General features: G+C 37.2%; 6 protein-coding genes and 1 long non-coding RNA gene across 11 annotated transcripts in view; 3 read left to right on the forward strand and 4 right to left on the reverse strand.

Moving 5' to 3' along the window:
• The window catches only part of LOC138127258 (neurotrimin-like), a 245094-nt gene extending 239785 nt beyond the window's left edge, over positions 1-5309 (forward strand). For both annotated transcript variants that reach the window (XM_069043175.1, XM_069043176.1), the window contains exons 5-6: positions 4579-4747; positions 4934-5309. In XM_069043175.1, the coding sequence (XP_068899276.1) occupies positions 4579-4747; positions 4934-5034 (270 nt within the window). In that variant the 3' untranslated portion in view covers positions 5035-5309. The remainder of the gene's footprint in view (positions 1-4578; positions 4748-4933) is intronic.
• Positions 5310-5371: 62 nt separating this feature from the next.
• LOC138127256 (CD63 antigen-like) lies at positions 5372-6945 on the reverse strand. 2 transcript variants are annotated; one of them, XM_069043173.1, is made up of 6 exons: positions 6880-6945; positions 6740-6823; positions 6334-6522; positions 6113-6283; positions 5752-6066; positions 5372-5704 (listed from the first exon to the last, which is right to left on the reverse strand). In XM_069043173.1, exons 2-6 carry the CDS (start codon positions 6809-6811, stop codon positions 5534-5536), a joined length of 918 nt encoding a protein of 305 aa, XP_068899274.1. In that variant the 5' UTR covers positions 6812-6823; positions 6880-6945; the 3' UTR covers positions 5372-5533. The 2 variants fall into 2 exon arrangements, with proteins under 2 accessions (XP_068899274.1, XP_068899275.1); XM_069043174.1 differs by having other exon boundaries at positions 6873-6891.
• A 214-nt stretch (positions 6946-7159) lies between these two features.
• On the forward strand, positions 7160-9268 carry Eip63F-1 (Ecdysone-induced protein 63F 1). Its single transcript, XM_069043177.1, has 5 exons — positions 7160-7553; positions 7604-7643; positions 7983-8126; positions 8176-8439; positions 8486-9268. The coding sequence occupies exons 1-5, from the start codon at positions 7527-7529 to the stop codon at positions 8506-8508; spliced, it is 498 nt and encodes a 165-aa protein (XP_068899278.1). The 5' UTR covers positions 7160-7526; the 3' UTR covers positions 8509-9268.
• Positions 9122-10623, reverse strand: spict (magnesium transporter spict). Its single transcript, XM_069043172.1, has 3 exons — positions 10216-10623; positions 10026-10168; positions 9122-9973 (listed from the first exon to the last, which is right to left on the reverse strand). The coding sequence occupies exons 1-3, from the start codon at positions 10436-10438 to the stop codon at positions 9299-9301; spliced, it is 1041 nt and encodes a 346-aa protein (XP_068899273.1). The 5' UTR covers positions 10439-10623; the 3' UTR covers positions 9122-9298.
• Positions 10624-10714: 91 nt separating this feature from the next.
• Positions 10715-19011, reverse strand: LOC138127252 (ATP-dependent DNA helicase RecQ-like). The gene is made up of 11 exons (XM_069043169.1): positions 18814-19011; positions 18498-18761; positions 18106-18449; positions 17857-18053; positions 17533-17806; positions 17305-17481; positions 17012-17256; positions 12156-12336; positions 11851-12098; positions 11436-11792; positions 10715-11385 (listed from the first exon to the last, which is right to left on the reverse strand). Exons 1-11 carry the CDS (start codon positions 18895-18897, stop codon positions 10805-10807), a joined length of 2952 nt encoding a protein of 983 aa, XP_068899270.1. The 5' UTR covers positions 18898-19011; the 3' UTR covers positions 10715-10804.
• Positions 19012-19014: 3 nt separating this feature from the next.
• On the forward strand, positions 19015-20869 carry LOC138127262 (uncharacterized). Of its 2 annotated transcripts, XR_011158165.1 has the most exons (3): positions 19015-19098; positions 19242-20396; positions 20454-20869. It is a non-coding gene; the product is annotated as an uncharacterized lncRNA (long non-coding RNA). The 2 variants fall into 2 exon arrangements; XR_011158164.1 differs by having other exon boundaries at positions 19242-20869.
• Positions 20848-21474, reverse strand: mRpS18C (mitochondrial ribosomal protein S18C). 2 transcript variants are annotated; one of them, XM_069043178.1, is made up of 2 exons: positions 21326-21474; positions 20848-21273 (listed from the first exon to the last, which is right to left on the reverse strand). In XM_069043178.1, the coding sequence occupies exons 1-2, from the start codon at positions 21354-21356 to the stop codon at positions 20903-20905; spliced, it is 402 nt and encodes a 133-aa protein (XP_068899279.1). In that variant the 5' UTR covers positions 21357-21474; the 3' UTR covers positions 20848-20902. The 2 variants fall into 2 exon arrangements, with proteins under 2 accessions (XP_068899279.1, XP_068899280.1); XM_069043179.1 differs by having other exon boundaries at positions 20848-21270; positions 21326-21473.
• Positions 21475-23236: the final 1762 nt, after the last annotated feature.

The following is a 23236-nucleotide window of genomic DNA, read 5'->3' on the forward strand; positions in this document are numbered from 1 at the left end:
ACATTTTTGTTTAAAAACGGCTTAAAAAGGGCAAATTACAAAAAATAGTATAAAAAACTCGTTTCATAAGACCTTGAAGCACTCATTCTTTAAAATAACTCGTGGCTAAGCCACTCGTCTTTTAATCTTGAATTCGTGCTTCAAGACTGGTCTTATGAAACTTGTCTTTTAATATACTATTTTCTATTTTGCGTTTAAAATAAGTCTATTCTAGCACCCAAATGACGTCATTTGAGTGCTTTAATAGGTCGTTGGCGACTAGTAAAATTTACTGTATTGATGTTGGTAGCGTGAAGTGTCAAGTGACAGACGTCAAAAAATGAATCTCACAGAGAACAAAGCAAATTAATAAATAACAATGAACAAAACGTTTAATTTTCATTCTGGGATTTGGATTTGGACTTCTCCGGCAGTAAATTTTCTAACGTCCTTTGTGCAATTTGCCTAATTTGCGGCGGCGTTAGTGATAAACTTTCTTCAGCATTCATTTTCAAACATCAAATGCGAAAATAAAAAAAATGTGACGTTTTAAATTTTTTTTTCACAGCCGGCTAAAATTATGCCACATTAAAAAATGTCACCAATTACCGCAAAATTCCCTACATTTAACATTTTTATTTTTTAATTTATAAAATGGTATAAAGCGGCAAAATAGAAAAAATAGTATAAAAGATTCGTTGCAGAAGGTCCTTCAAGCACTCATTTGTTCCTCAACTCGCAGCTACGCGGCTCGTTTCGGAATTATTCCTGTAGCTCACATAAAATTGTCAATTTCACCATTCCCAGAAACTCGTCCTCGGGTATTGTTAAAAAATTGGACAGGTTGCTAGACAGCAAAGATAATAATTATTGATATCGCAACAAAATTTGAAATCCCGACAATCCAAAATTGCGGTCATCCTACCTCGATGGTGCTCAACTTTGATTGGTCAAGTTTAGAATGTCTTTTCTCGATTATCGTTTGAGATGGGACTTTTTCTTCAAAATTCAGATCATCACGTTTACCCAAATAATATATTTTCTGTGGGAAGGCAGTTCTGGGACACCTGCATAATTGAAAAATTACTCTAGTGACAGTAGAATACCATAGCATATTTTTTCCTGATAGGCGGTTGCGCGCGCATTTACAAAATCCTGCAACGAAATGCGACCTCCCTATTGGTTAATGGAATATAGTATAGTAGTATAGGTCGCATTTCGTTGAAGGATTTTGTAAATGTGCGCGCAACCGCCTACCAGGAAAAAATATATCGTGCGTTCATTTAAATTTATCCTCAAAGTTGGCGTTGAAGAGTCGATTGTGAACGCACTATACGTATTACGGATCACGGATCAATTGTTTAAATCTTACATTTTTACACGAGTGATGCGATCACAATCGACTCTTCAGAGGATAAATTTAAACGAACGCACGATACTATGATTCTTCTGTAATTTAAGTTTCAGTAATTGTGAAAATAAACAACCGGATTTACAAAAGTGAATAAATAAATTTGATAACTAAGATTATTTGTTGGTTGCAATTGAATTAAGAAAATTTTAACAATAAAATAACTATATTCAACGGCAAAATTAACCGCCCACCAAAATTTTATTTAACTATTTTCAAATAAATCAAAGTTTAGCTGAGTTTTTATTTGATTTATCTCATTTATGTATTACAATTACAATAGACTGATTAGATATTAAGCCGCCTTTGATGCTTTTTCCTTGTCCATAAAATTTGATTCATAAAGCACACATACAGTTGTGCAATATTTTAACCTGCGTGCTAAAAGAAGGTAATATAACCCAACTTGTCGTATACAAATTTTAATGGTTTACAAGAGAATCAAAGGAATTAGTTTGTTTGAGAAACGCTGAAAAATTGGAGGATAGTTTTAACGTACGACCAATCTAAAAAGTCAAGTTTTTACGTCATTCGAGATTTTTTGAGTTTCATCATGAATTTTTGATAAAATTTGTAAAATGGTGAACAGTTTTGAATCAAGTTAGAAATAGAACAAATCCTGATTGTGTTCTACACTTTGTTTCATCACAATATCACATGGGAGAACTGTACACTAACGTTAAATTTGTGCGATGTAGTGAGCTATCCTCCCTTATTTCTGGTCCATCACTTTTAATCTAAGCGTTATGCAATCGCGTCACCTAATGTATTTTTTTTCCAATCCTAAACGTCAAAAGATAACGTTTCATCCAATTATTATTACTTTCATTTCTTGATGATCTATAGTAGGTACTACGATTGTTTATCTGATTTCTTTTGATCTCTTAATTCTCAATGAGTTTAATTTCATGATTTGTCCGATTAGCGGGTTATTTTTCTTTCACAACATTTTAATAGTTCAAGGTGAGTTACTCGAAACTTTGAAGAAACTTTCAGAAAAAAATTAGGTGGATATCCATGTTGTCATATTCCAATGCGAACAAAGCTATTTTTTTTTTTTAATTTGGAAAACCTGATTTATAGACATCCAAAAATTTCTTATATCACTCATTATTACAGTAGAGCAGCAGCATTTAAAAAAAGGCTTAAACTTCGAAACTGATTTCAGTCAACAACTCTTCTTCTTCTCTTTATTAGACTTTCAAAATGTCTTATCAAAATTCTTCAAACCTTACATCCTGGTAGGTAATTATTAGCAAGTCCACGAAAAAATAACAGAAACAATTACGTTCCAAATTTTGTAAAAATTTTATTTGAAAGTTGCGTTCCTTGTAACACGAGGTACTACACATTATTCTTAAGAATTTTAGCATAAATCTTCTTAGTAAAATGTTTATATTAACGGAGATAATTGATTGTATATTTTTATTGTTTTCTAAAATTTTAAGTCTGGTCCTGTCCATTTCTCCGCTGTACTAGATTAATAACTAACCTGGCCCAGAATGGTGTCTTTCCGGAAATCGCTTTGCAATACTCTCTGGACGCTGCAGATGCATTCTGATAACGTGATAACATTGCCCATGCATTTGCAACATATCTGTGAGCTCATTATTTTCCTAATAATAAAGCCATTCCAAATTCACACAATATAACACAGACATATAATACAAAAATTAATAAATATTTAGAACTCTCCGTTGCTATGAGAAATCTTTGGTGTTTAGAAAAAATTTCGATTTTACCATTTATAATTTCAGCAACAGGAATAGTACCCCAATCTCTTTTTAAAAATTTAAAAATTTTGGACTTAGGGAACACATTGGTGGTTGAAATTCAAAAAGGTATATTATTATACTCATGTCACATCGTGAGGAAATTCCTTAACATTGACACAGAACATAAAACACAAAAAAGTCAAAATGCGGAGGCGAGACGCCGGTAATTATGTTGATAAGCACTGCACTATTACTTGATAGTATTATCCGTAATAGTGTATGTACACCGGCAAAATTGCCGTGCCGCCGGGTGGAGGTGGGATACGAAAAGCCATTTCGACTCATTAGATGACAACTCTGACAGTAGTTTTGATTAACGTCCATGCTCATTTGATTTTTTTTTTGTCAATTCCAATTTCTAACAAATCAGCGCAAATTTGAGCAGGACCGGTTTCAAAAATTTCAAAAAAATTAACTTATTGTATCTTCATTGCCGTACACATTTTACTAAGGTGATTTTGGCTAAAATTCTTTAGAACAACGCATACTATCACATGTTAAAAGGAACGACTCAGCTTCGAAAACACCCTGTATAAATAAGTATTTTTTTACCATTTTATTCGTTTAATTCAAAGTTTTTGCAACAGGTGGCTGCATGATGTCATCTTCATCTTCTATTTCCTTGTCAATAACAGCAACATTTACTGACAGTTGTTTTTTTACAATTCTCGTACGTTTCATCAACAATCAGTATTATGACATTGTTTTGACTGTTTCATATTTTTTTAAAATTTAGTAAAAGAACTTTTAAGGATATTCTAAAATGATTTGTTAAAATGCACACAAAACAATCTTGAAATATTTTTGCTAAGAAAAAGCGCTTTGATTAACTGGTTTCTTAACTGTAACTACGAGTAGATCATGTAAACACACTCTTTATTGTTCTAAAAACAAGCTTTAATTCTCTCTTCTCCATGAAGCTCCACATGTAAAATTTCAGTAATCCGTTCAGTCAGATCCATTCGCATATTCCCTTTGTCAGCGTGATGGAATTTAAATCAATGCTTGTTCATGTAAATCCAAAAAAGTTTTTGTTGCCAGAATTGCATATCAAAGTGTGCACTGGCATTTCACAGAAATCTGCTTTGTAAAAAATTAACTGCACCGCTTCCGCAACACGGAATGAAGCGGTTCGAGCGCAATTGTAAGTTGACACCAAAGGCGTCGAAAATTTGCATGTGGCACTACAGAACACAGAACTAGTGCAGCCGGCGCAAACGAATCCCAAAGAAAATCGGTGATGAGCGAGGACCGTAGCGTAGCTCGTGCGTCTTCTGTTTCGCGTTGTCCTACACGTTTCCGCTTCCTAAGTACAAAGCCATACAAGCAAATAACGTTAGGAGCCGCACAAGAGGGTGTAACTGATTTATGTTTGTCTGGGTGTACGTTGACTCGTCGACGTTTTGGTTTCAGATAATAAGTTATTCGAGCACCCGGGGTGGCGTCAGCGTGGCCACCGAACGGGGCGAGACGAGTCGCAGCGTGCTCCTGATTCAAAGAGCGAGACCCTCCGATTCCGGCAATTACCAGTGCAACCCCTCCAACGCCCGGACCGCCAATGTGACGGTGCACGTCCTCAACGGTACGTTTTCCGAAATAGTGGTCGTTTGCCGGAGTTTTCCCGGATTTCGCATCCGCCATTACTTCCCGGAATTGTTGTAGGTGTATCGTTAGGGCTTACCGCCGGCAATTCCCGGAATGTAACGCTGCGAGGACGATCCTCAGCCAAATGCAATTGGGTTTTTATTCTGATTAAAATGTGTTGCAGGAGAGCACCCGGAGGCCATGCAGCACGGCGGCAATCAGAGGATGGGGCCCTCCTTGGGCGCGCTGGCTTTCATCTCCTACGTTTTGTTGGTCTGTTGTTAAGTTTCAAGAGTTTTTGACTCCGTTTAGTCGTTGCTGGTGTATGTCGACGTATCTGTTATAATGCTCTCTATCACCGTGTATATTCCATCGACGGCCACGGCGCTCTACGTCACGACGTCTTCATCCATGTAGACTATTATTGTATATACAGTTATGGCAACTCGTAGTACTAAGTCAAGGTTGTTGGTTTATTTTCTTAAGTTAACTACACGTTTATGTATTATATACTTTTGACCGACACTACTAATTTTAATAAACAATTCAATTTTAAACTACATCTCGCTACTTCTCAACCCCAACCCCCCCCCCCCTCTCTCTCCCACACCAATCTCAACTATCTCAACTATGAATTTATTTTAAGTTCACCACGTACTGATAGTTATTACATCTTATCAAAAATAGCTAAAGTCAGAATTACCTAAATACGTTTTACAAGCTATAGATATATGTACAGATATGTATGAGCAATAAAATGTAAAATAATTGTTAACATAACTCGTTAAGCTTCTGAAAAAGTGGGAGTGTAAAGAACCGGAGTCTGATTTTCTTCTTTGCCTCTGGCCAACTGCTCGTAAGTAGTTTGGCGGTCTTGTTCCCGATCGAGCAACTCTTGAGTCTTCAGACGTCTCACAGCTTTGGCCAACATGCACGCGAAGACGACTCCCAGCAGCTGAAAAAAATTGCTTCTACACCGGACGGTAAAATCTTGCGACTTACCTGGATAAAGGCGACGGCTAGAGCACCACATCCCAGGAGGAGGGCGCTTTCGGACACTATGTAGGAGAGAGAATCGAGGCAACCTTCTCTGAAAACATATTGTTTGACGCACTGATGGTTGTGCACATCTCGTGGGTGGCAGCAAGATTGTGGTCCCTCCCAAAGCGAGAACGGAGACGACGAAGAACTTGAAGCAGCGGCGCTACTACTACCATCGGTGGTACCTTTCGGAGTGGTTGACATTTCTTCTATATCAACGGCGGTCATGACATAGCTCTCCCAATCGTGGTAATTGTCGACACCGCAGCAGTACAACTGCACAAGAGTTAGATCGTTTTCAAAAGAAACTACCCCAACTTACTCGCTGTTGAGTGAAGTCCCAGATCCCCTTGTCGTAGTCGTCGTGGTAGTACTCTCCTATCGACTGTTCCATTTTCTGCCGGATGGTATCCTCGATCTGGCCCCGCATGGCGTAGGCCGCTATGGCAGCGGAGAGCTCCAAGACGAGGAGGAATCCCATGAAGACGCCAAACTGCAATTGCCACCTGTAGCAGTGCACCAAGAGTGACGACTGCGCCTTACCATATTGATGAGGCAAGTGCTCTCTTTGATCGCACCGACGCATCCGAACAAAGCTACGAAGAAGATGATGACTCCGATGGCGATGGCCAAAACCGCAGGGCTGAAATAGTGCTGCGCCATGAAAACCTCGAAGTCGCCATAGATGGCTTTAATTGTGGACCCAATCGATATCAATAAAAAGCCAATCATCTAAATACAACAATGGAAAAAATCATAAGATAAGAGCTTGAATAATGAGCGATGGCGATAAAAATGAGGCGACATGAATGGAAATCGTGACGAATACATTTCAGGCGAAGTTATGGTAAAATTGACGTTTTTGACCCAATTAGGTGTGTACCATATGTTTGGGACACGCACGGGTCTATTGTTTCTAATTTTTTGACATTTGTCTTCGAGTACTCACCACAAACATGAAGTTGGCCACGAACAGCATGTACTTGACGCACTTCATCCCTACGTCAATTTCTTTGGTCATTTTGGCTGTTTTCTACAAAAAATCACCCCAAATTTTGCAAATTTGACAACTGCAGACTTACTGCGTACCGTTCAGCTTTGTTGGCACCTATCAACTGATAAAAGATAAGGCAATCTGTGAAATGTACTTTCGACAGATCTGATTAAATGCTGACAAAAATGATGACATGAGGAGTAAACAGGTAGAAAGCGCGTCGAAAAATTGATCGTGACTGGTCTTGTCCCAAGTGGAAGGACTGTCAAAAAGGGCGTGACAGTTGTCGAGAAAGACATTTTGGAAGATGTCATTTTCATGGGGTTGGGAAGCTTGAAAGGGCGCCTCACTTGGCGATAAGTTGAGCGTCAAGATATGATAAATGTGTTTTCGAAAGCCAGCTTATCTTGACAACAGTGCTAATAGTGGTTTCGGATGAAAGTCGTGGTATTTATATCACCACTTGTTGCGTAACCGTGAATTTTCACAGGTAACCACAGTATCAAGGAAGACGCGTTATCTGTTAGCACACGGATCGGTAGGGCGATGATGATGTTTGTTTCGAGTCTTGCTAAGTTTATAAATCCAAGCGTGACTTACACGAAGTGAAGCCTTGCACGCTGTTGGCAGCTCTCGACATTGTTCAGTATTTCAGTAAACATTCAACAAATTGTCGCTGTTAAAATCGATGTTGCTGTGATTAGATAGAGACTATCTATCAGTAGACCACGCACCGTCCACAATGGCCAAGCCCAGTCAACGGAGAAGGGTGAGATCGTGACGCACGTAAACATTCCGAAAACCAGTTTACTTTTGCAGAGCTCCATCAAGAAGGAGTTCAACGAGAAGGAGCTGCAAGGTACGTACTTTGAGACGGTTAATTACGCGAAATAAGACCGATCCGGTGTCCATCCGCAGCTGGACGCTTGGACGGAGGCCAACGCTGCGACTAATGCCGCCGGACGCTATTCTTAGAAGCGAATTTTATTAATTTTAATCAACAACCTATTTCCAGCGATCGACTCGTCAACAAGCGCCGATTCGAAAATATATTTTTATTTATTTTCGTGACGACCTGGCACCAGCAAACAAACTCAAATATTTACAGTTTGCGCGTTAAAACCGGCAATTAACCCGTCCACCTAAATCATGCAAACAAGATAATTTCCGTGACTGCAGTAAAATGTTATTGTCGCAGACCTGCGGACGGCCTTCGAGCTGATCGACTCGAACCAAGACGGCCGGATCAACCCCGACGAGTTCAAGATCATGCTGAAGAACCTCGGGATCGAGCTGGAGGACGAGAAGATCGAAGAGCTGATCAGGAGCGCCAGCCACGCAGGTACCAAGCCTCGCCGCGCCTCCGCCTTATCTAAAATTTAATCCGGCAGGGATCGAAGTCATAGACGAAAACGAATTTCTCACTTGGATCAAACAGATACAAGAGCTGAGGCCGGAATCGAAGGGCGAAGACGACGGCTCCAAGGAGCTGATGGAGGCGTTCCGCGTCTTCGACCTCGACAATAACGGGTACATCACGAGGGACGAGCTGAGGACCGCCATGGAAAAAATCGGCGAACCCGTCACGGAAATGCAACTCACTGAATTCATCAATTTGGCAGACACCGACAAAGACGGTAGAATCAACTACGAAGGTACTGGACGCCTCTCAAAAAATACATCTAACCAGAGTGTTTGCAGAATTTGCGCGACTGCTGTCGTGAAGGCTGCTAGACCACCGTAGGAGTCGTTCCCATTTGTAGTTTACGTTTGGAAAACTTCTAGAGTAGCAATTTCGTTCAAAAATTACTCCCGTCAATTATACAGGAATAAACTGGGAATCTATTTATATTCACACGCGCGCTAATTTGGGCCCAAGGTTGGAGCATCCACCGTGAGGGGTTTTGATCCACCACTTTGCGCCAAAAAGTGCAATTTTTGCAATTTAACACGCGCAAAAATATACCGTCAAGGCTTTTTCATAATTCCTCGTCTAATAATATCTTCAGTGAGTGGCCGCAAGTCCGGCAGGCTCAGGTGCCAAACAAAATAAATAATGAGTCGTCACATAATTTTCTCTAACAATTCGATACTCTTGGCGGAAATCGTTTCGGGTGTGTGGATTCCACGAGATCAATCACCCCGCGGACCCACGCCCGTCTGCTAAGCAGAACACACCATAAAAATAAAATTAAACCGACATAAAATACGCTACACCTGACGTCAAAGATTATCACATCCGTACTTAGTGGAAGTGTGACTCGGTGAAGTTTTCCAAACGCTAAACAATCATCAAAGAAACTGTAACGTTGCACAGGAGGTGACATAAATTTGGCGTAAATTATCACAAATTTTACTAATAAATATGGTTGAAGGTTACACCTAATTACTCGTCGTATGTACAAAATAGGTTTATGTAAATATAAGGACTAATAAATTACATTTTAAACATCGAATTATGGTACAATAAAACAATTCACAGCACTTATGAGGTAGTTGATTTGTTGCGAATCCCTACGTGAAAAAAACACTCGACCCGTACTCGTGTTTGGAGCCGTTCCTCAACAAACACTGCTTCTGGTACCGACACCTGGAATAATCCGACTCTGGATTCTTTTCTTTGAAATTCTGTAGCAAAAATATCGCTACGATTACGACCAAAAACCCGCAGACGCTCCCCAGAATGTCTTCGAGAGTCATGTTGCCCCACTCGTTGAAGAGAATCGCCGACGCAACGATCACCAAACTGGTGAACGTCACGTAATAAACGGGGGTCACAATATTGGTGTTGAACAGGTCGAGCGCCTTGTTCAAGTAGTTCATTTGGAGACAAATGCAAATGACCACTGTGAGCAAGAACATGTACGCCGCCCAGTAGCTCAAGTCGCGCTCTTCATTCGCGTTGGACACGGCCTCGCTGATAGACAGACCTAGACCTTTGCACGCCATAACTGACAAGCTGCCAACAGCCGAACACAGCGCTATGTACACCAATACGTGGCGACTGCCGTATCGAGGCCCCACGTAAAAAATGATGATCACAGTTACTAGTATTACTATTACTACATAATTGATAAAGTAGGTGTTGTGCAGTTTGTCCATCAGATCCCTGACGGACTCGACTTCTTGCTCCTTGGGGGAATGTATTATCAGCACGATGGAGCCGAGAATGCAGAGCAGGCACCCCAACTGGAAAAAAATTGTTAATAGAGTCGAGTCACAATAGCGCGTTTCATTGTACCTTCCCCAGAGTGTTGAGAGTTTCGTTGAGAAACTTCGACGCCAAAACCGCCGACACCAATACGCTCAGTGCGCCCAACGGGGTCACTAGAGAAGCTGGTGCGAATGTGTAAGCAGCAAAGTTTGCTAGTTCACCGACACCCACTGTAATGATTCTAGTTAGGCTAATAGAGACGTGCAGGGTTACGTACTTGTCAGGAATCCGAGCCACCACATCCAGTCTTTCAGGTAACCAAAGCCACCAGCCCCAGCTCGCAGGGATCCTTTTCGGTTCAGTCTCGTAAGTGATAGTTTCTTAATTATGAAACTGGAGCCTATGAAGAGGGAGGAGAGCATGGCCAACCCCAAACCGGTGAAAAACGATAGTTCATTTTTCGCCTGGTCGGACCATACTTGCTTCGTCGAAGATTCCATCGCAGATGATTGAATCGATTTTGAGGTTAGGATCAGGTGATATCGAAATTTCGTCGGAAAAGTACTCAACTATTTTCTACGGATCTTATCTTCGAATCTGATTCGCTGGCCACATTTAGTACTGTATTCACCGAAGCCTTATCTTTACAATGGCAAAACAAGGTGACAGTCATTTGTTTACTTTTATGACATGACTGCATCAGATAAACCTGAGATAAACTGCACAAGTGCACAACTGCTCTGTCGGGTTGGTGGTTGGACAGTTGGTACGCAAGGTCAAAATGTAAACAATTTTATAAAAACTTAAACGATTACAAAATGTTTTGGTACTTAAGTAATATATCTTGTAACGATGAGAAACAGTATTTAATGAATTTTTTTGACAACAAGCCAAGGTGGCAGAGATTTCTTTTTTGCCTTTTTGGTAGTGGCACCAGTGCTGCTATCTGTACTCCTGTCAACTTCGCGGGGTTCAGCTTTAACATCTGCGGATTCAGATTTAACATCTGCAGATTCAGATCTCTCGGTGACAGCGCTCGCAGCACGGTGTCTGGGGGGTGAATCTAAAATAAAGTCGTAATCAGTCTTTTCTTTTTTTCTTGGGGGCTCGAGCGCCGAATCGTCGCAACTTGGAGGAGTCGGATATTGAAAATTTTCTTTGTTTGAGGATTCGGACGCTAGGTCTGGAGTACAAACAGAATCCAAATCCTCTTTGTTTCCAATTTCTTTGCCCAAATTGATAAGAGATTCCAATCTTCGATCTACTTCGTCCTGTTCTCGAACGTCCACTTCGCTGAACTGAAATTCTTCAAACTCTTCGTACGGAACGTTCAGATTTTGTAAGTGACATCGCACTTGCAAGTACGCCAACACTGTGTTGATTTGGTCGTAAGTAAGGTCCGGAGGACACTCTTCTTTGATCTGTTTCGTCTTAACACTTGTGAAACCTAAAATGTCGTCGTCACTTTTTGATTGCTCTCCCGTCACGACTGTTTACCAGATGCACAGAATTTCCTGTAAGTCTTGATGACAGTGTCGCGAGTCTCTTCACCGACACCCAACTCTATCATTTTGATGGGGTGTCCAAATTTAATTCCGGAGATTAAATGTGACGTTATTGTGCCCGGAACTGCTCCTCTTTTGGACGCGATTTCCCCCACGGTGGAACCAGATTGGAACATAGTGCATGACACCTCGGCTGACAGACTTATTGCAACGTTTGACAATGGATGTGCGACCAGAATATCTTTAATTGAGCGTTTCCTGTTATCCGATCCCACATTCGAATCGTTTGTGATGACTTTCAAAAACTCGTTGCCAAACTTATTTATCTTGGCTTCAGTTAGACCATCAACTGAAACAGTTCCGCGTAAACATCAAGAGATAAATGTCTGAAATGTGTTTTGATTTACTGTTTAAATTGCGCAGTTCGTCCAGACTTTTGGGTTTCAATCGTGACATAGACATCAGAGTTGCGTTGGAAGCTACCATGTACGGCATGCAGTCCAAATCGGAAGCTAATTTAGTTCTTACATCTAACAGTCTCTTATAGAGCTCCATTCTTTCATCAATTTCAGCTCGAGTCTCAGTACTTTGCGCCACAGCAGTCTTACTGGTTGAAGGAAGAAGACTGATACGTTTCGTAGTCAACCACACTTCCCTACAAGTCGAAAAATTGAAATGAATTTGTTGAAACACGAGAAAACTAATCACTCACTGTTTCTGGGGTTTGCATTTTAACAGACCTAAGACGCTTGATGGTGGCGGCAGCAATAATTGCTCGTCGCTCGTCATCATTTTCTTTCCTTTTTCGTTTAAAGAAATCGCCTTGTACGTGAATCCCTTCATTGTCTTTTGTGTCTTCTCGTCCAAATATTTCTCCTGGACGAGAATTTTGGCTAAAAAATCGTGTCTTTATTTTCACTTGCAACGTCAAACAATTTTCTATTAAAATTGTAGATGTTGCTAAAAATACGAATATGACTTGGCCTTTGTACGTTTTATTTATAAATTCCAAATAATGCAACGTGGGTGAAACAATAAAAATAAAAAAACTTTGAAGCCTAAAAATAGACGAGATGCACTAGTGACTGCCATAAATTACGAATCTTGTGTGGTTTTGTTGCAAAATATTTTGAAAGTCGTAAAATCGTGTCACAAATTTTTAAATTATGTTTCCGTTCTAAATGGGAGAAACCCACACTTTGTGATTATTTTAAAGTGAGCATCGAGAAAAATTTCCGAATATTTATTTGTGGCGAGTAAGTGGTTTGGAACGTGTCGGCAATATTAAAAATGATACAGTTTTGCAACTTCAGGAAAAAACCGTGGACGTCGACATCGGCTCAAACATTAATAAAAAATGTGTGAAAACCAACTGGCATTCCATGTAGTTAGTTATTTACTTCACATTAAGTAAGGTTTGTTCCTTTGAATGAAATTTAAAAAAAAAAAACAACAAAATATAGGTTTTATAAAAATATGTTTGTCACTGGAGCAGTTGTCGTGTGAAAAAATGGATTACCCAAGCGCGGCCAGGCCAATAATTACATGAGGGATAAAAAGCACTTTAGTCTCGTGGTATATTGTTACTTTTTGTACAACCTGACGCATTTAATGATTCAATCATAAAAGGAATTTATGTAAAAAGACATACACATAAGTATGTTACTTTGAATTTGAAACATTATGAACAACGTAACAATCCCACTACATATTAGTAAATTAACTTAGTAAGCACTTCGAAAGTGCTACTTCACTTTCTCCTTGACAGAGTAAAATAACGTTTTATACAAAGATCTCACAAAAAATCTGTTTTATGTAACACCTTCTAGACACTCCTCCAATAAGATTTATTAAAAGAAAGTAACTTTAAGCAGAAATTTGTAATGTTGGTAAAATGGCCAAAGATCGTTTTACAGTAAAGAACGTGCTCAAAATTATTGTGAAAAATAAAAATCTCTTATAATTAGCAAATCGGCCTAATCGAGATGTTTCACAGAATGAAAGTGGAGACTATGATAGTTTTAAGATAATTCGATTAAAAAAAAGGTGAATGATTCTGTTGTTGTTCAGTTGAATAATTTGTAATGTTTATTAGTTATCAGTTACTTTTGTACAAAACTATTTTTAAATAGAAACGCAACAAAAGCTAATTCGACTTGCACCAAAGAATAGACTTTGAATACTTACTTAAAATCACGATACACTTCTTAAAATGAACAAATATTCTCCAAAAAGAAACATTGCAATCGATGCTTTTTTGCAGAAGTTATCGTGAACGAAAGAAATTCTATAAAATTATGTAAATTTCCAAAACCACTTAAAAATCGGTGCATACACGATATCTATTATATCGGGCGTTTTTTTAAATTTCACCTCGTAGTAAGCGTTGGAGAGTCGACTGTGAACGCACCACTCGTGTAAAACGTAAGATTTAAACAGCTGATCCGTGATCCGTAACCCGTATAGTGCGGTCACAATCGACTCCAACGCTTACTATGAGGTGAAATTTAAAAAAAACACCCGATATTAATACGTGAAGAAAAAACTTTGTACCCCTTTTTAAGCACATTGCGCGCACGAAGGAGTGTGAGATTTGGCATTGTTAAAGTTCATATGGAGGAGTGCAGAAAGATAAAATGTATGTATGTACAATAAGTGTTACAAATACATTAAATTAAATTAAACATTTGTAATTGATTTAATCCCCCCGCAGTGAAATCTATTAGTGATTTGCCACCACATAAGTTAGTATTTAAAGTTAATTGCATCGTTTTACTAATCAGAAACTTAAATACAAAGGAAGTATTAGTCGATGGAACAAGAATGCGCATCAAGTTTATGCAGCGAAGTTTTAACTGGAACCGCACGAAATAAGAGAATTTTGATTCCACGTATAAATTTAACATATTCTGGTACTATTTTACCATTTAACTTTCAAAGAACTCAATTTCCAATTATACCTGCATTTGCGATGTCAATAAATAAGTCTCAAGGACAAACATTCGAAAAAATTGTAATTTTATTGAGGCAGTCAGTTTTTACACATGGTCAATTTGTACATACGTCGCAGCAAGTAGAGTTCGATCATTAGATGGTTTTAGATTTTATATTTTCTAATATAACAGTCAAAGGCATTTAGCAAACCATGAAAGAGGTTTTATACACAAAAAAAAAACATCGTCATTTTCAAACGATTTCAAGTTCTTGGACAACATTAACTTTTTAACCGCCCGGTTTTTTTGTTTCAATAAAAAATATACAGGTGTCCCAAAAATGGCATACTAACTACTTACTACCGTACCCAGGATGTTTAAATGTACACGAAAAAAATATGGAAAACATTTTTTAGGCAAAAAAATAAATTATTATTATTTTTATTATTAACGGTAATACAATGTAAACAAAGATGTACTCGTACATCATTACCTTGCAATGTTACCGTAGTGGATTTAAAATATTTTTTCCATTTCCAAAGCTTCTAAATTCACTATTGTGCAGGATTAGATATTGGTAATGAGTAATCTTGTACTTTGTGATTATATATACGATTAGAGGTAGCTGTCATGACAATTTAATACATATATTTCAAAATAATTTACCTGTTAAGTGCCACTTTCAAGGACCTCCAAATCAGCAAATAAGACCAATAGAATTTTTTAAATATTTTTCTGACGTTTACGGTAGTCTCTTCTACACCGTAGTGCACCGTTAGTACGCCATTTTTGGGACACCCTGTATAAAAGAAAATACGAAGCACGTACTTCATTTTTTGTGTTAATTTTTTTGTTTAAATTTTATATAAAATGAAAAAGATAGGCAAATTAACTGTATAACCTTGGCGAAACCTGGTCAGTATAGCAATAAAAAAACCCAAGGAAATGTCAAAAAACGCGTTACAGTTTTTATAGCTTAGCCAAGCTACGAGTATACCCCATTTTTCCTATCGTTCGTATTTTTCAAATAACTCGATAATTAATTAATGAATAACGGTCGAATTTCGACCGCTGGCCGACCACAAGTAGGATCAATCAAACCTCCATTATGTTTTTATATTGTAAATGAGAGAAGCTATTGATATCTTGTTACCCCGGAACGTCTCTCGCGGCCAAAAGCAAACGTGGTTCTTTGGAATATGTTTGGCGAATAGTTACATCAAATTTGGCAGTACAAGAATTAGGGATTGTTTATTGTAAGTTTTAAAAGAAAACATGCCAGACAAAAATATTAATTTCGATTAAAATTGGGTATTGGTCAAGCCTGTAGTTTTTTTAATAGAATTTTCTGGCTAGCAAATTTACACACATGTACTGAATATACAGGATGTTATGGAAGTCCACGTAATCAATTTAACCACCAATAGGACTCCTTAAAATAAACATTTTTTTGTGTATAATTTTTTCCACAAATTCTTCCAGAGTTAAATTTAAATATAATCTGACCCCTAAAATTCATACCCGCTCCAGCCCGCTCATGTGTTTATACATCGATTGATAAATGATAACGAAGCACGAAAAACAAAATTACTCGATTAAAATACTGGAATGAAAAACAGTAAAAACTGTTATAGTAGGTACAGAGATAACGGTAGGTTTTAGAACAGCGATCGTTCTTTCTTCAAAAAACTGTAAAATTTTTATGGCACAAAAACATTTTCACTCGCTCTTTCGTTTCAATTGATGATTATCCCATGAGAGAAGTGTCAAATTGGGGGTTAGAAAAATGTAAACAAAATATTTGATTAAAAAAAGATCAATATGTAAATAGTATATTATGTGTTATGAGGAGCAAAAATGAAGTTTTATGTGCTGCGGCTGGTAGATTGGCTGCTGAGCGCAGTGAGGCAGACAAACCAGCCAAAGCACATAAAACCATTTTTGCTCCGAATAAGTAATAACATATACTGTTTTTTCTTCAAACCTTCATAACAAATTATTTAAGACATGTTAAGAAACCAGGTAGGAATTTCAAATGATTTAGCTGGTTTACTTTACAGCCGCTTATCAGCGGAGATAATAACTTCACGGGCGCCCTTAGCGGAGATAATAACTTCACGGACGCTTTAGCATTATCAATGCAGCGGTGCAATGTCATATTTTACGGACGTATAAAGAAAAAAATGTTTATTTTAAAGAGTTCTATTGATGATTAAATTTATTACGTGGACTTTCACAACACCCGGTATCCGCCCTTCCTACACCACTATAAAAAATTTGATTGCGGATTTTAAGAAGGGAGGAATGGACCTCAAAGATAAACAATATGCTGGATGACTTATTTCTGTATCCAACATTTGGGAACGTGACTGTCATATCATGCATAGAGTATTGCTTTGTAACCATTTTGAGAAGAACAAACTATACACGAAATGTGGATCCGTCGGATTCACAAACAAAGGAATGTCAACATGCTGGTTCCTCGCCCAAGGAGGTTTCGTCTTCAGCACTGTGTTCTCTGTGACAAAGACTAAATAATTTTGACAGATTGCTTAGCACAACTTACTTAGGTTGTGACAAGAGTGTAAAATTCTTCATACTAGCCCATAAAAAATAATTTTCGAAATATACAAACCAATTGCTTTCCACCAATCGTCCGACTGGTGCTTGCCGGACCCGTGCAGCGGATCTTTCTGCTTGCTTTGCGTAATTTTTGATGATTTAGAACCTCTCAAAAATAGAATATACGTGTTCACCCCAAAATTGCCACTCAAGGTGAACACCGCTTTCAGAAAAATTCGAGCGTCATTGGAAAAATCATAGCAACCGTTGTCGTCGATGCCTTCGTATTTGTCCTGATCGGTCCTACCGTCATACAATCTACAACAAACGGAATAGAATAAATCGATGACTTCCAACCTGTCGCACTTTTTTGTGCAATTATTGCAACAATTCTTTCGTGCTTGTTCCAAATTCTCTACTTTATCTTCGAAATATTGCAAAATGAAGCGGCGCCGGCAATTTCGGGTCGTTAAATACTCTTCCATAGTTTTCAAATTGGTTTCTATTCGAGTTTTGGAGCCGCCGAAGAAATCGGTCATGTTTCTGTTGAGTAAAATTTTAATTTTGTCTCAATTTCATCAGAAAACTTCCTACCGAAGCGTTACAAAATCGGCGTTACTGTAAAAACAGACGCAGTTTGATGGGAGACCGTCCCGGCCAGCCCTCCCAACTTCTTGGTAGTAATTTTCCAGGCTTTTTGACGAGCCATAGTGGACAACGTTACGGACGTCGGGTTTGTCAATACCCATTCCGAACGCGATGGTAGCGACAATTACGTCGATTTTGTCCTTGACAAATTGTTCATGTGCTTCTTGTCTCGCACTGAGCGACAAACCAGCGTGATACGGAAGACATTTAATACCGTTAGCTTGGAGTAAAAAGTGTTAAATGGGAGAATAAGAATTGAAATATATTTACTTCTTAAGACTTGAGCAATTTCCTCCGTTTGTTTGCGCGTGATGCAATAAACAATCGTCGGGCCGGAAAATTTCCAATTATTATTCACATAAACCATCGCCTTAGTCATATCCCTGTACACTCCACCTGGACTTTTTGAGTTTACTTCAAAATACAAGTTGGGCCTGTCAAAGCCTGAACATACTACCAGTGGGTCACTATAATTTACATTTTAATTTACAAATATGAAAAGGAAAGGTAAAAAAGTACCGCATCTTTAAATTCTGTACAATATCCCTTTTCACAGTTGAAGTTGCTGTAGCAGTCACTGCAACAATTGGTACTCCAGGAAACATATCATGAAAAAAGCCTAAGTTTCTGTACTGATATCTAAACTCATGACCCCAAGAACTGATACAGTGTGCTTCATCAATTCCAATTAGCACAACAGACAGCTCTTTGGACATTCTTTTTAAAATATTGCTTCCTGTATCTCCTGTGCAAAATTCTGGAGTCAGGTAAATTATGCTGTACTTGTTTAGAAAAATATTCTCAATCACTTTGCTTTGATTTTTTTGAGCTGTGCCTAACAAACAAGCTGGAATATTCGAGACCTACAACTTACTCTATAAAAACTAGTTTGTCACAGTCTCAAGATTTACTTCTAATGACAAAACTTGATCTTCCATTAGTGAAATTAATGGGGAAATGACGAGCGTTATTCCTCCTAAAAAAGTTGAGGGGTATTGATAGCATAAAGATTTGCCATAGCCTGTGCTCATGACAGCACAAACATCTCTACGGCTGTCCATTATTGCTGAAATAATTTCCCACTGCATTGGCCGGAAGCTTTTGTGCCCAAAATATTTTGATAAAATGTTCAGATGTTCCGGGCCGGGTTGGCCCCCTCTCGAGGGGGTCTGTTGCTATAATTTTATTATTTATTGTTTGGGGCTAAATCATTACAAAAACACCAACCACTGCATTGTCACTTTGCTCGACAGCATCACTTATTTTCATTAGTTCGTCGACAATGTCATCGTCGAAGTCTTGCAAATCCATTATTAACAATTACACAAAATTAACAATCACAAAATTCAAAATGAGATAAACAAAACAGCCAAAACATTTAACAAATATCCCTGGAATCAGCAATCCTAGTCGGCAATCACAGAACACTCGGCAATCATGCAGTCAGTGTTGCCAATCACACCCTAAAAACAGTAGAAAGCGAAGCATATGTTAATTAATTTTGGCGGTTCGGTTCGTATATTTTTATTTTTGGTAGTCTTTTTAGATAATATATGTGGTATTGTATCTGCATTTTAAATGTTTTTTTTTTATATTAATGAAAAAGCCTTAATTTTTTTATAATAGCTGAGTTAATTAATATTTTTGAATTTTAGGTTATAAAATGCCAAAAACGCCTCTTCAGTCTGAAACTACAAATCGGTTTAACCCGTACATTAGTAAAAGTATAAGTAAAACGTTATTGACGCCTTGTAGGCAAGTGGGCTTGTCAAGGAATAGGAAAACTCCAAACAGTACAAACAAGAAAACACCTACAAGTATTGATCAAAGAAGTTCTGATGATCCTAATCTTGACAATATTTCAGTAGTTTCATCTAGTTTGGATACAACTCCAGTAAGTTCAAAAGTAACATTGGCTGTTCCAATTGCACATGAGAATAAAGTTCTAAATAAATCACAATCTGAGGTTATAAACAAGAAAAAAACTCGAGTTTCAAAATGTTTAATAAGTGCAAGCAATGAAGAAGATAATGTGTGTTTACCCTTGGAAACAACAAAGTTGGATATTAAAGAGTTGAATTCTGCCAGTAAAGTAACTGTAGAACAAAAAATTAAATCACAAGATGTGTGTAATGAAGCAGAAGGTGAAATTTTACAGAAAAAACAAAATGGAGAAGGTCCAATTTGTACATCTAGTAAAGTAAATGATTTTAAGGGAACTGTTAAGAAATCAAAAAAAAGTATGAGATCTCTAGAGAGTGACACAAAAGACAATAAAATAAAAAGGAAAAGAGGTGAAACTGGTGATAATAACTATTGTCAAGTAGACTTTGTTGAAAATAAAGCAAGTGTAGTTAAACAAGGTAAGATAAAAGATAATAAAACAGAAAAGAATAGGTTAAAAGAAAGAAATCAAACTCCTAATAATGATGAAGTAGAATTTCTTGAAAATAAAATAGTTGAGGTCAAACAAGATAAGACAAAAGAAAGTAAACCAAAAAAGATTATGTTAAAAGAAATTGGTGAAACTCATAATAATTCTCAAACTGAAAAGAAAGCAATTGAGATTAAACAAAAAGTTTCAACTTCTGAAGATGTAACACATATAGACTTGACCTTACCAGAGTCGCCAATAAAAAAGAAGTCACTAGAAGTAACATCCAAGTCTAGTTATTTAAAGGAATCGCCTTTAGACTTGATTTCCAACAAACCTGTAGTAGGTGACAAGAAAAATAGGAAAATAAAACGGTCTCTTTCTATGAAAAAATCAAATAGTGATGAATACAAAGAGAACAAACAAGGAAGTCCTGGTAAGTTTCCCTTGAAAGAATGTGCAGTAGTTTTGAATAACATTGACGTTATTCAAGTGATTGATAAAGAAGTGAATACCACCTGTGAAGTAGATCTACACATGTTGAAAGAGTTAGAAAAACAGGTACATAAAAAACGTGAACTTGTGGATAGTTTAAGACAGGCAGAAATTTATAAAAAGAAATGTGATGTGAAGGAATTGCAAGAGTTGACAGCCCTCTGGAAGTCTGGTTGCACTGCAGCCCTAAATGAACTCTTGCCACTTTTGCAAGAACATGGACAAATTGACATGGCAACGTTATTAAATAATTTGAGAATTCCTAAAGAAATAATTACTTTGTCAGAAGATGGGAACCTAATTTGATTTATTTAAAATGATTTCTTGTTTTTGTTTAATTAATTTGATCTATGAAATGTTTAGTTTTTAATTATGTACCAAATTCAAGAAAATATATTTATTTTGTAAACTTTATTTATTACCTAATGTTACTTTATAACTGCACATCTAGAACCTATGTGGTCTTATTGGATTGTCAGCATCAAACAATTTAGGATCTTTCAGATAACATGGTTCCTTTAAATACGCCGCCATTAATCCACAACTCTGCGCTTTTACGATTTCCGCTTCAACTAGCTTTTGCTGAGCCTCGCAAAGCCCAGTTATGTGCTTGCCATATATTCTTCCAGTGTAAGGTGATTGAAACTGTGATAGCAACTTCACATTTTTATAATCTGGTATAATTTTCAGTCGACACAAAAGACACTGTGGTTTTTCTTTTTCGAAAGGATTCTCCATGTCAAAGATCGGTTCATCGTTATTTGCCGCTGTTGACTCAAACTTAACCGCTGGAGACAAGCGAAAACTTCTCGATACTACTGAAACAAAGATGATAAACAGGCTCTTTTACTTTTCATATGAAAAACAAACCTGCATTGGGCCTTACGAACACACGAAACATTATTTCAACAATTTACTTCTCGCTAAAATTCGAGTTTTAGGTTATGGACGAAGTTAGGTTATGTGCAACAGTCACAGCGAGGATGTGGTTAACGGCACACCATTGTTGCAAAATACAAATCCCGATCAATGTTAATAAAATTGAATTTTGTGTAAAGTTGACTCAAGTTGCAAAAAACCACTTACCATTTGCAACAGCATTTTTTCAATATTTTTAAACCAAATAAAGGCACAAAAAAGCCAGAAAATCATAGTTTGGTTTGAATATTTTCCATATAAGTACAGTTTTAAAGTAATTTCAAATGACTAATGCCATAAAACTTTAACTTTAAAGTTGACTCAAGTTGCAAAAAACCATTTTGCATTTGCAACAGCATTTTTATGGCATTAATCATTTGAAATTACTTTAAAACTGTACTTATATGGAAAATATTCAATCCAAACTATGATTTTCTGGCCTTTTTGTGCCTTTATTTGGTTTAAAAATATTGGAAAAATGCTGTTGCAAATGGTAAGTGGTTTTTTGCAACTTGAGTCAACTATACAAGATAATTAGAATCTTGTTTTTAGAACTAGAGGCAAAACTTGCAAAGAATATAAATTTGTCAACTCTTTAAAGGACGTAAGTCCTTCCAAACTGAATATATTTACGTAGAGTTAATTTCAAAATTATAGTAGAGTACTATGGCGAGCATGGAATTTCGGGCAGCAATTTAAATGTCATTTTAGAAAACCCAATGTAGTCTAAGCTTTACTGTCAAAATAAACTGTCACAATTATTTTACATTTTAATTATTGATTTCCAAAGTTCAATAAAAGACTGTTCAATTTTCGGAAAAGCACATCTAAGCACTAGCAACTTTTCAGGATTGGTGAATGCAATTTGTCAAAATGATATGTGACAATAGTAGATATTAAAATGAGGTTATTAATACGTCTAGCACTTAAAGCCTATTTCACATCTTATATTAGACAAATTTCAAGTCTGCCCGAAATTCCATGCTCGCAATAGTACACCTGAAAAATCAAGAAGTCGATTTATTACAGTTTTTTCCACATGTAAAGATGCCTTTTTGAACATCATATTTTTTATATAGGTTAGGTAAGTTCGACAACATAAACTGTCGCTAATATTTTAGAGCACCATAATATTGTCTGTTTTATTCTCTACACGGTACTTTTCGCCATGTTACAATACTGGCCTACCCTCCGTATCGACCACCCTTCTTCTAATTTGGAAAGAATGAGCACTTTCGCGTAAGTGCATTTTACACTGTAGAAAATTAGGTGTAGCGGTACCCCATAATTTTGAAATTAACTGTACTTACAGTTGATGGACAAATAAAACTAGGACAAGATTTAAAACCTCAAATAATAATACGTTAAATGTTTGGTGTTATTTGTTAAAACTACTTTCACATTACAAAACTTGTGAATATGTTATTACAATGTACATACAAATTTATTAATAACCTCGATATTGGAAGAACTCATTATAACGGGTATTTTTTTAAATTTGGCGTCGAAGTTGGCGTTGAAGAGTCGATTGTGAAGGCACCACCGGATTAAAACTCTGATCAGCTGTTTGAATCTAACCTAACTTTTTGTGTGTTTTTAATTTGCAGTTTGAAAAAATCAGCCTTTTTTAAGACGAGTGGTTCATCAACTGTTTAAACTTTTTGTGTTATTTGTGTTTTTAATCTGCAGTTTGAAAAATCAGTGTTTTTAAGACGAGTGGTTCATTCACAATCGACTCTTCAATGCCAGTTTCGACGCCAAATTTAAAAAAACACCTTTATATGGACAAATTAATTTAAATATTTCTAGTTAGAACCGTCGAGTCAACTCTGCATATTAGCAGGTACATAAGTATTTGCAGCA

The sequence above is a fragment of the Tenebrio molitor genome, chromosome 3 (assembly GCF_963966145.1).
Source record: "Tenebrio molitor chromosome 3, icTenMoli1.1, whole genome shotgun sequence".
Classification (NCBI taxonomy): domain Eukaryota; kingdom Metazoa; phylum Arthropoda; class Insecta; order Coleoptera; family Tenebrionidae; genus Tenebrio; species Tenebrio molitor.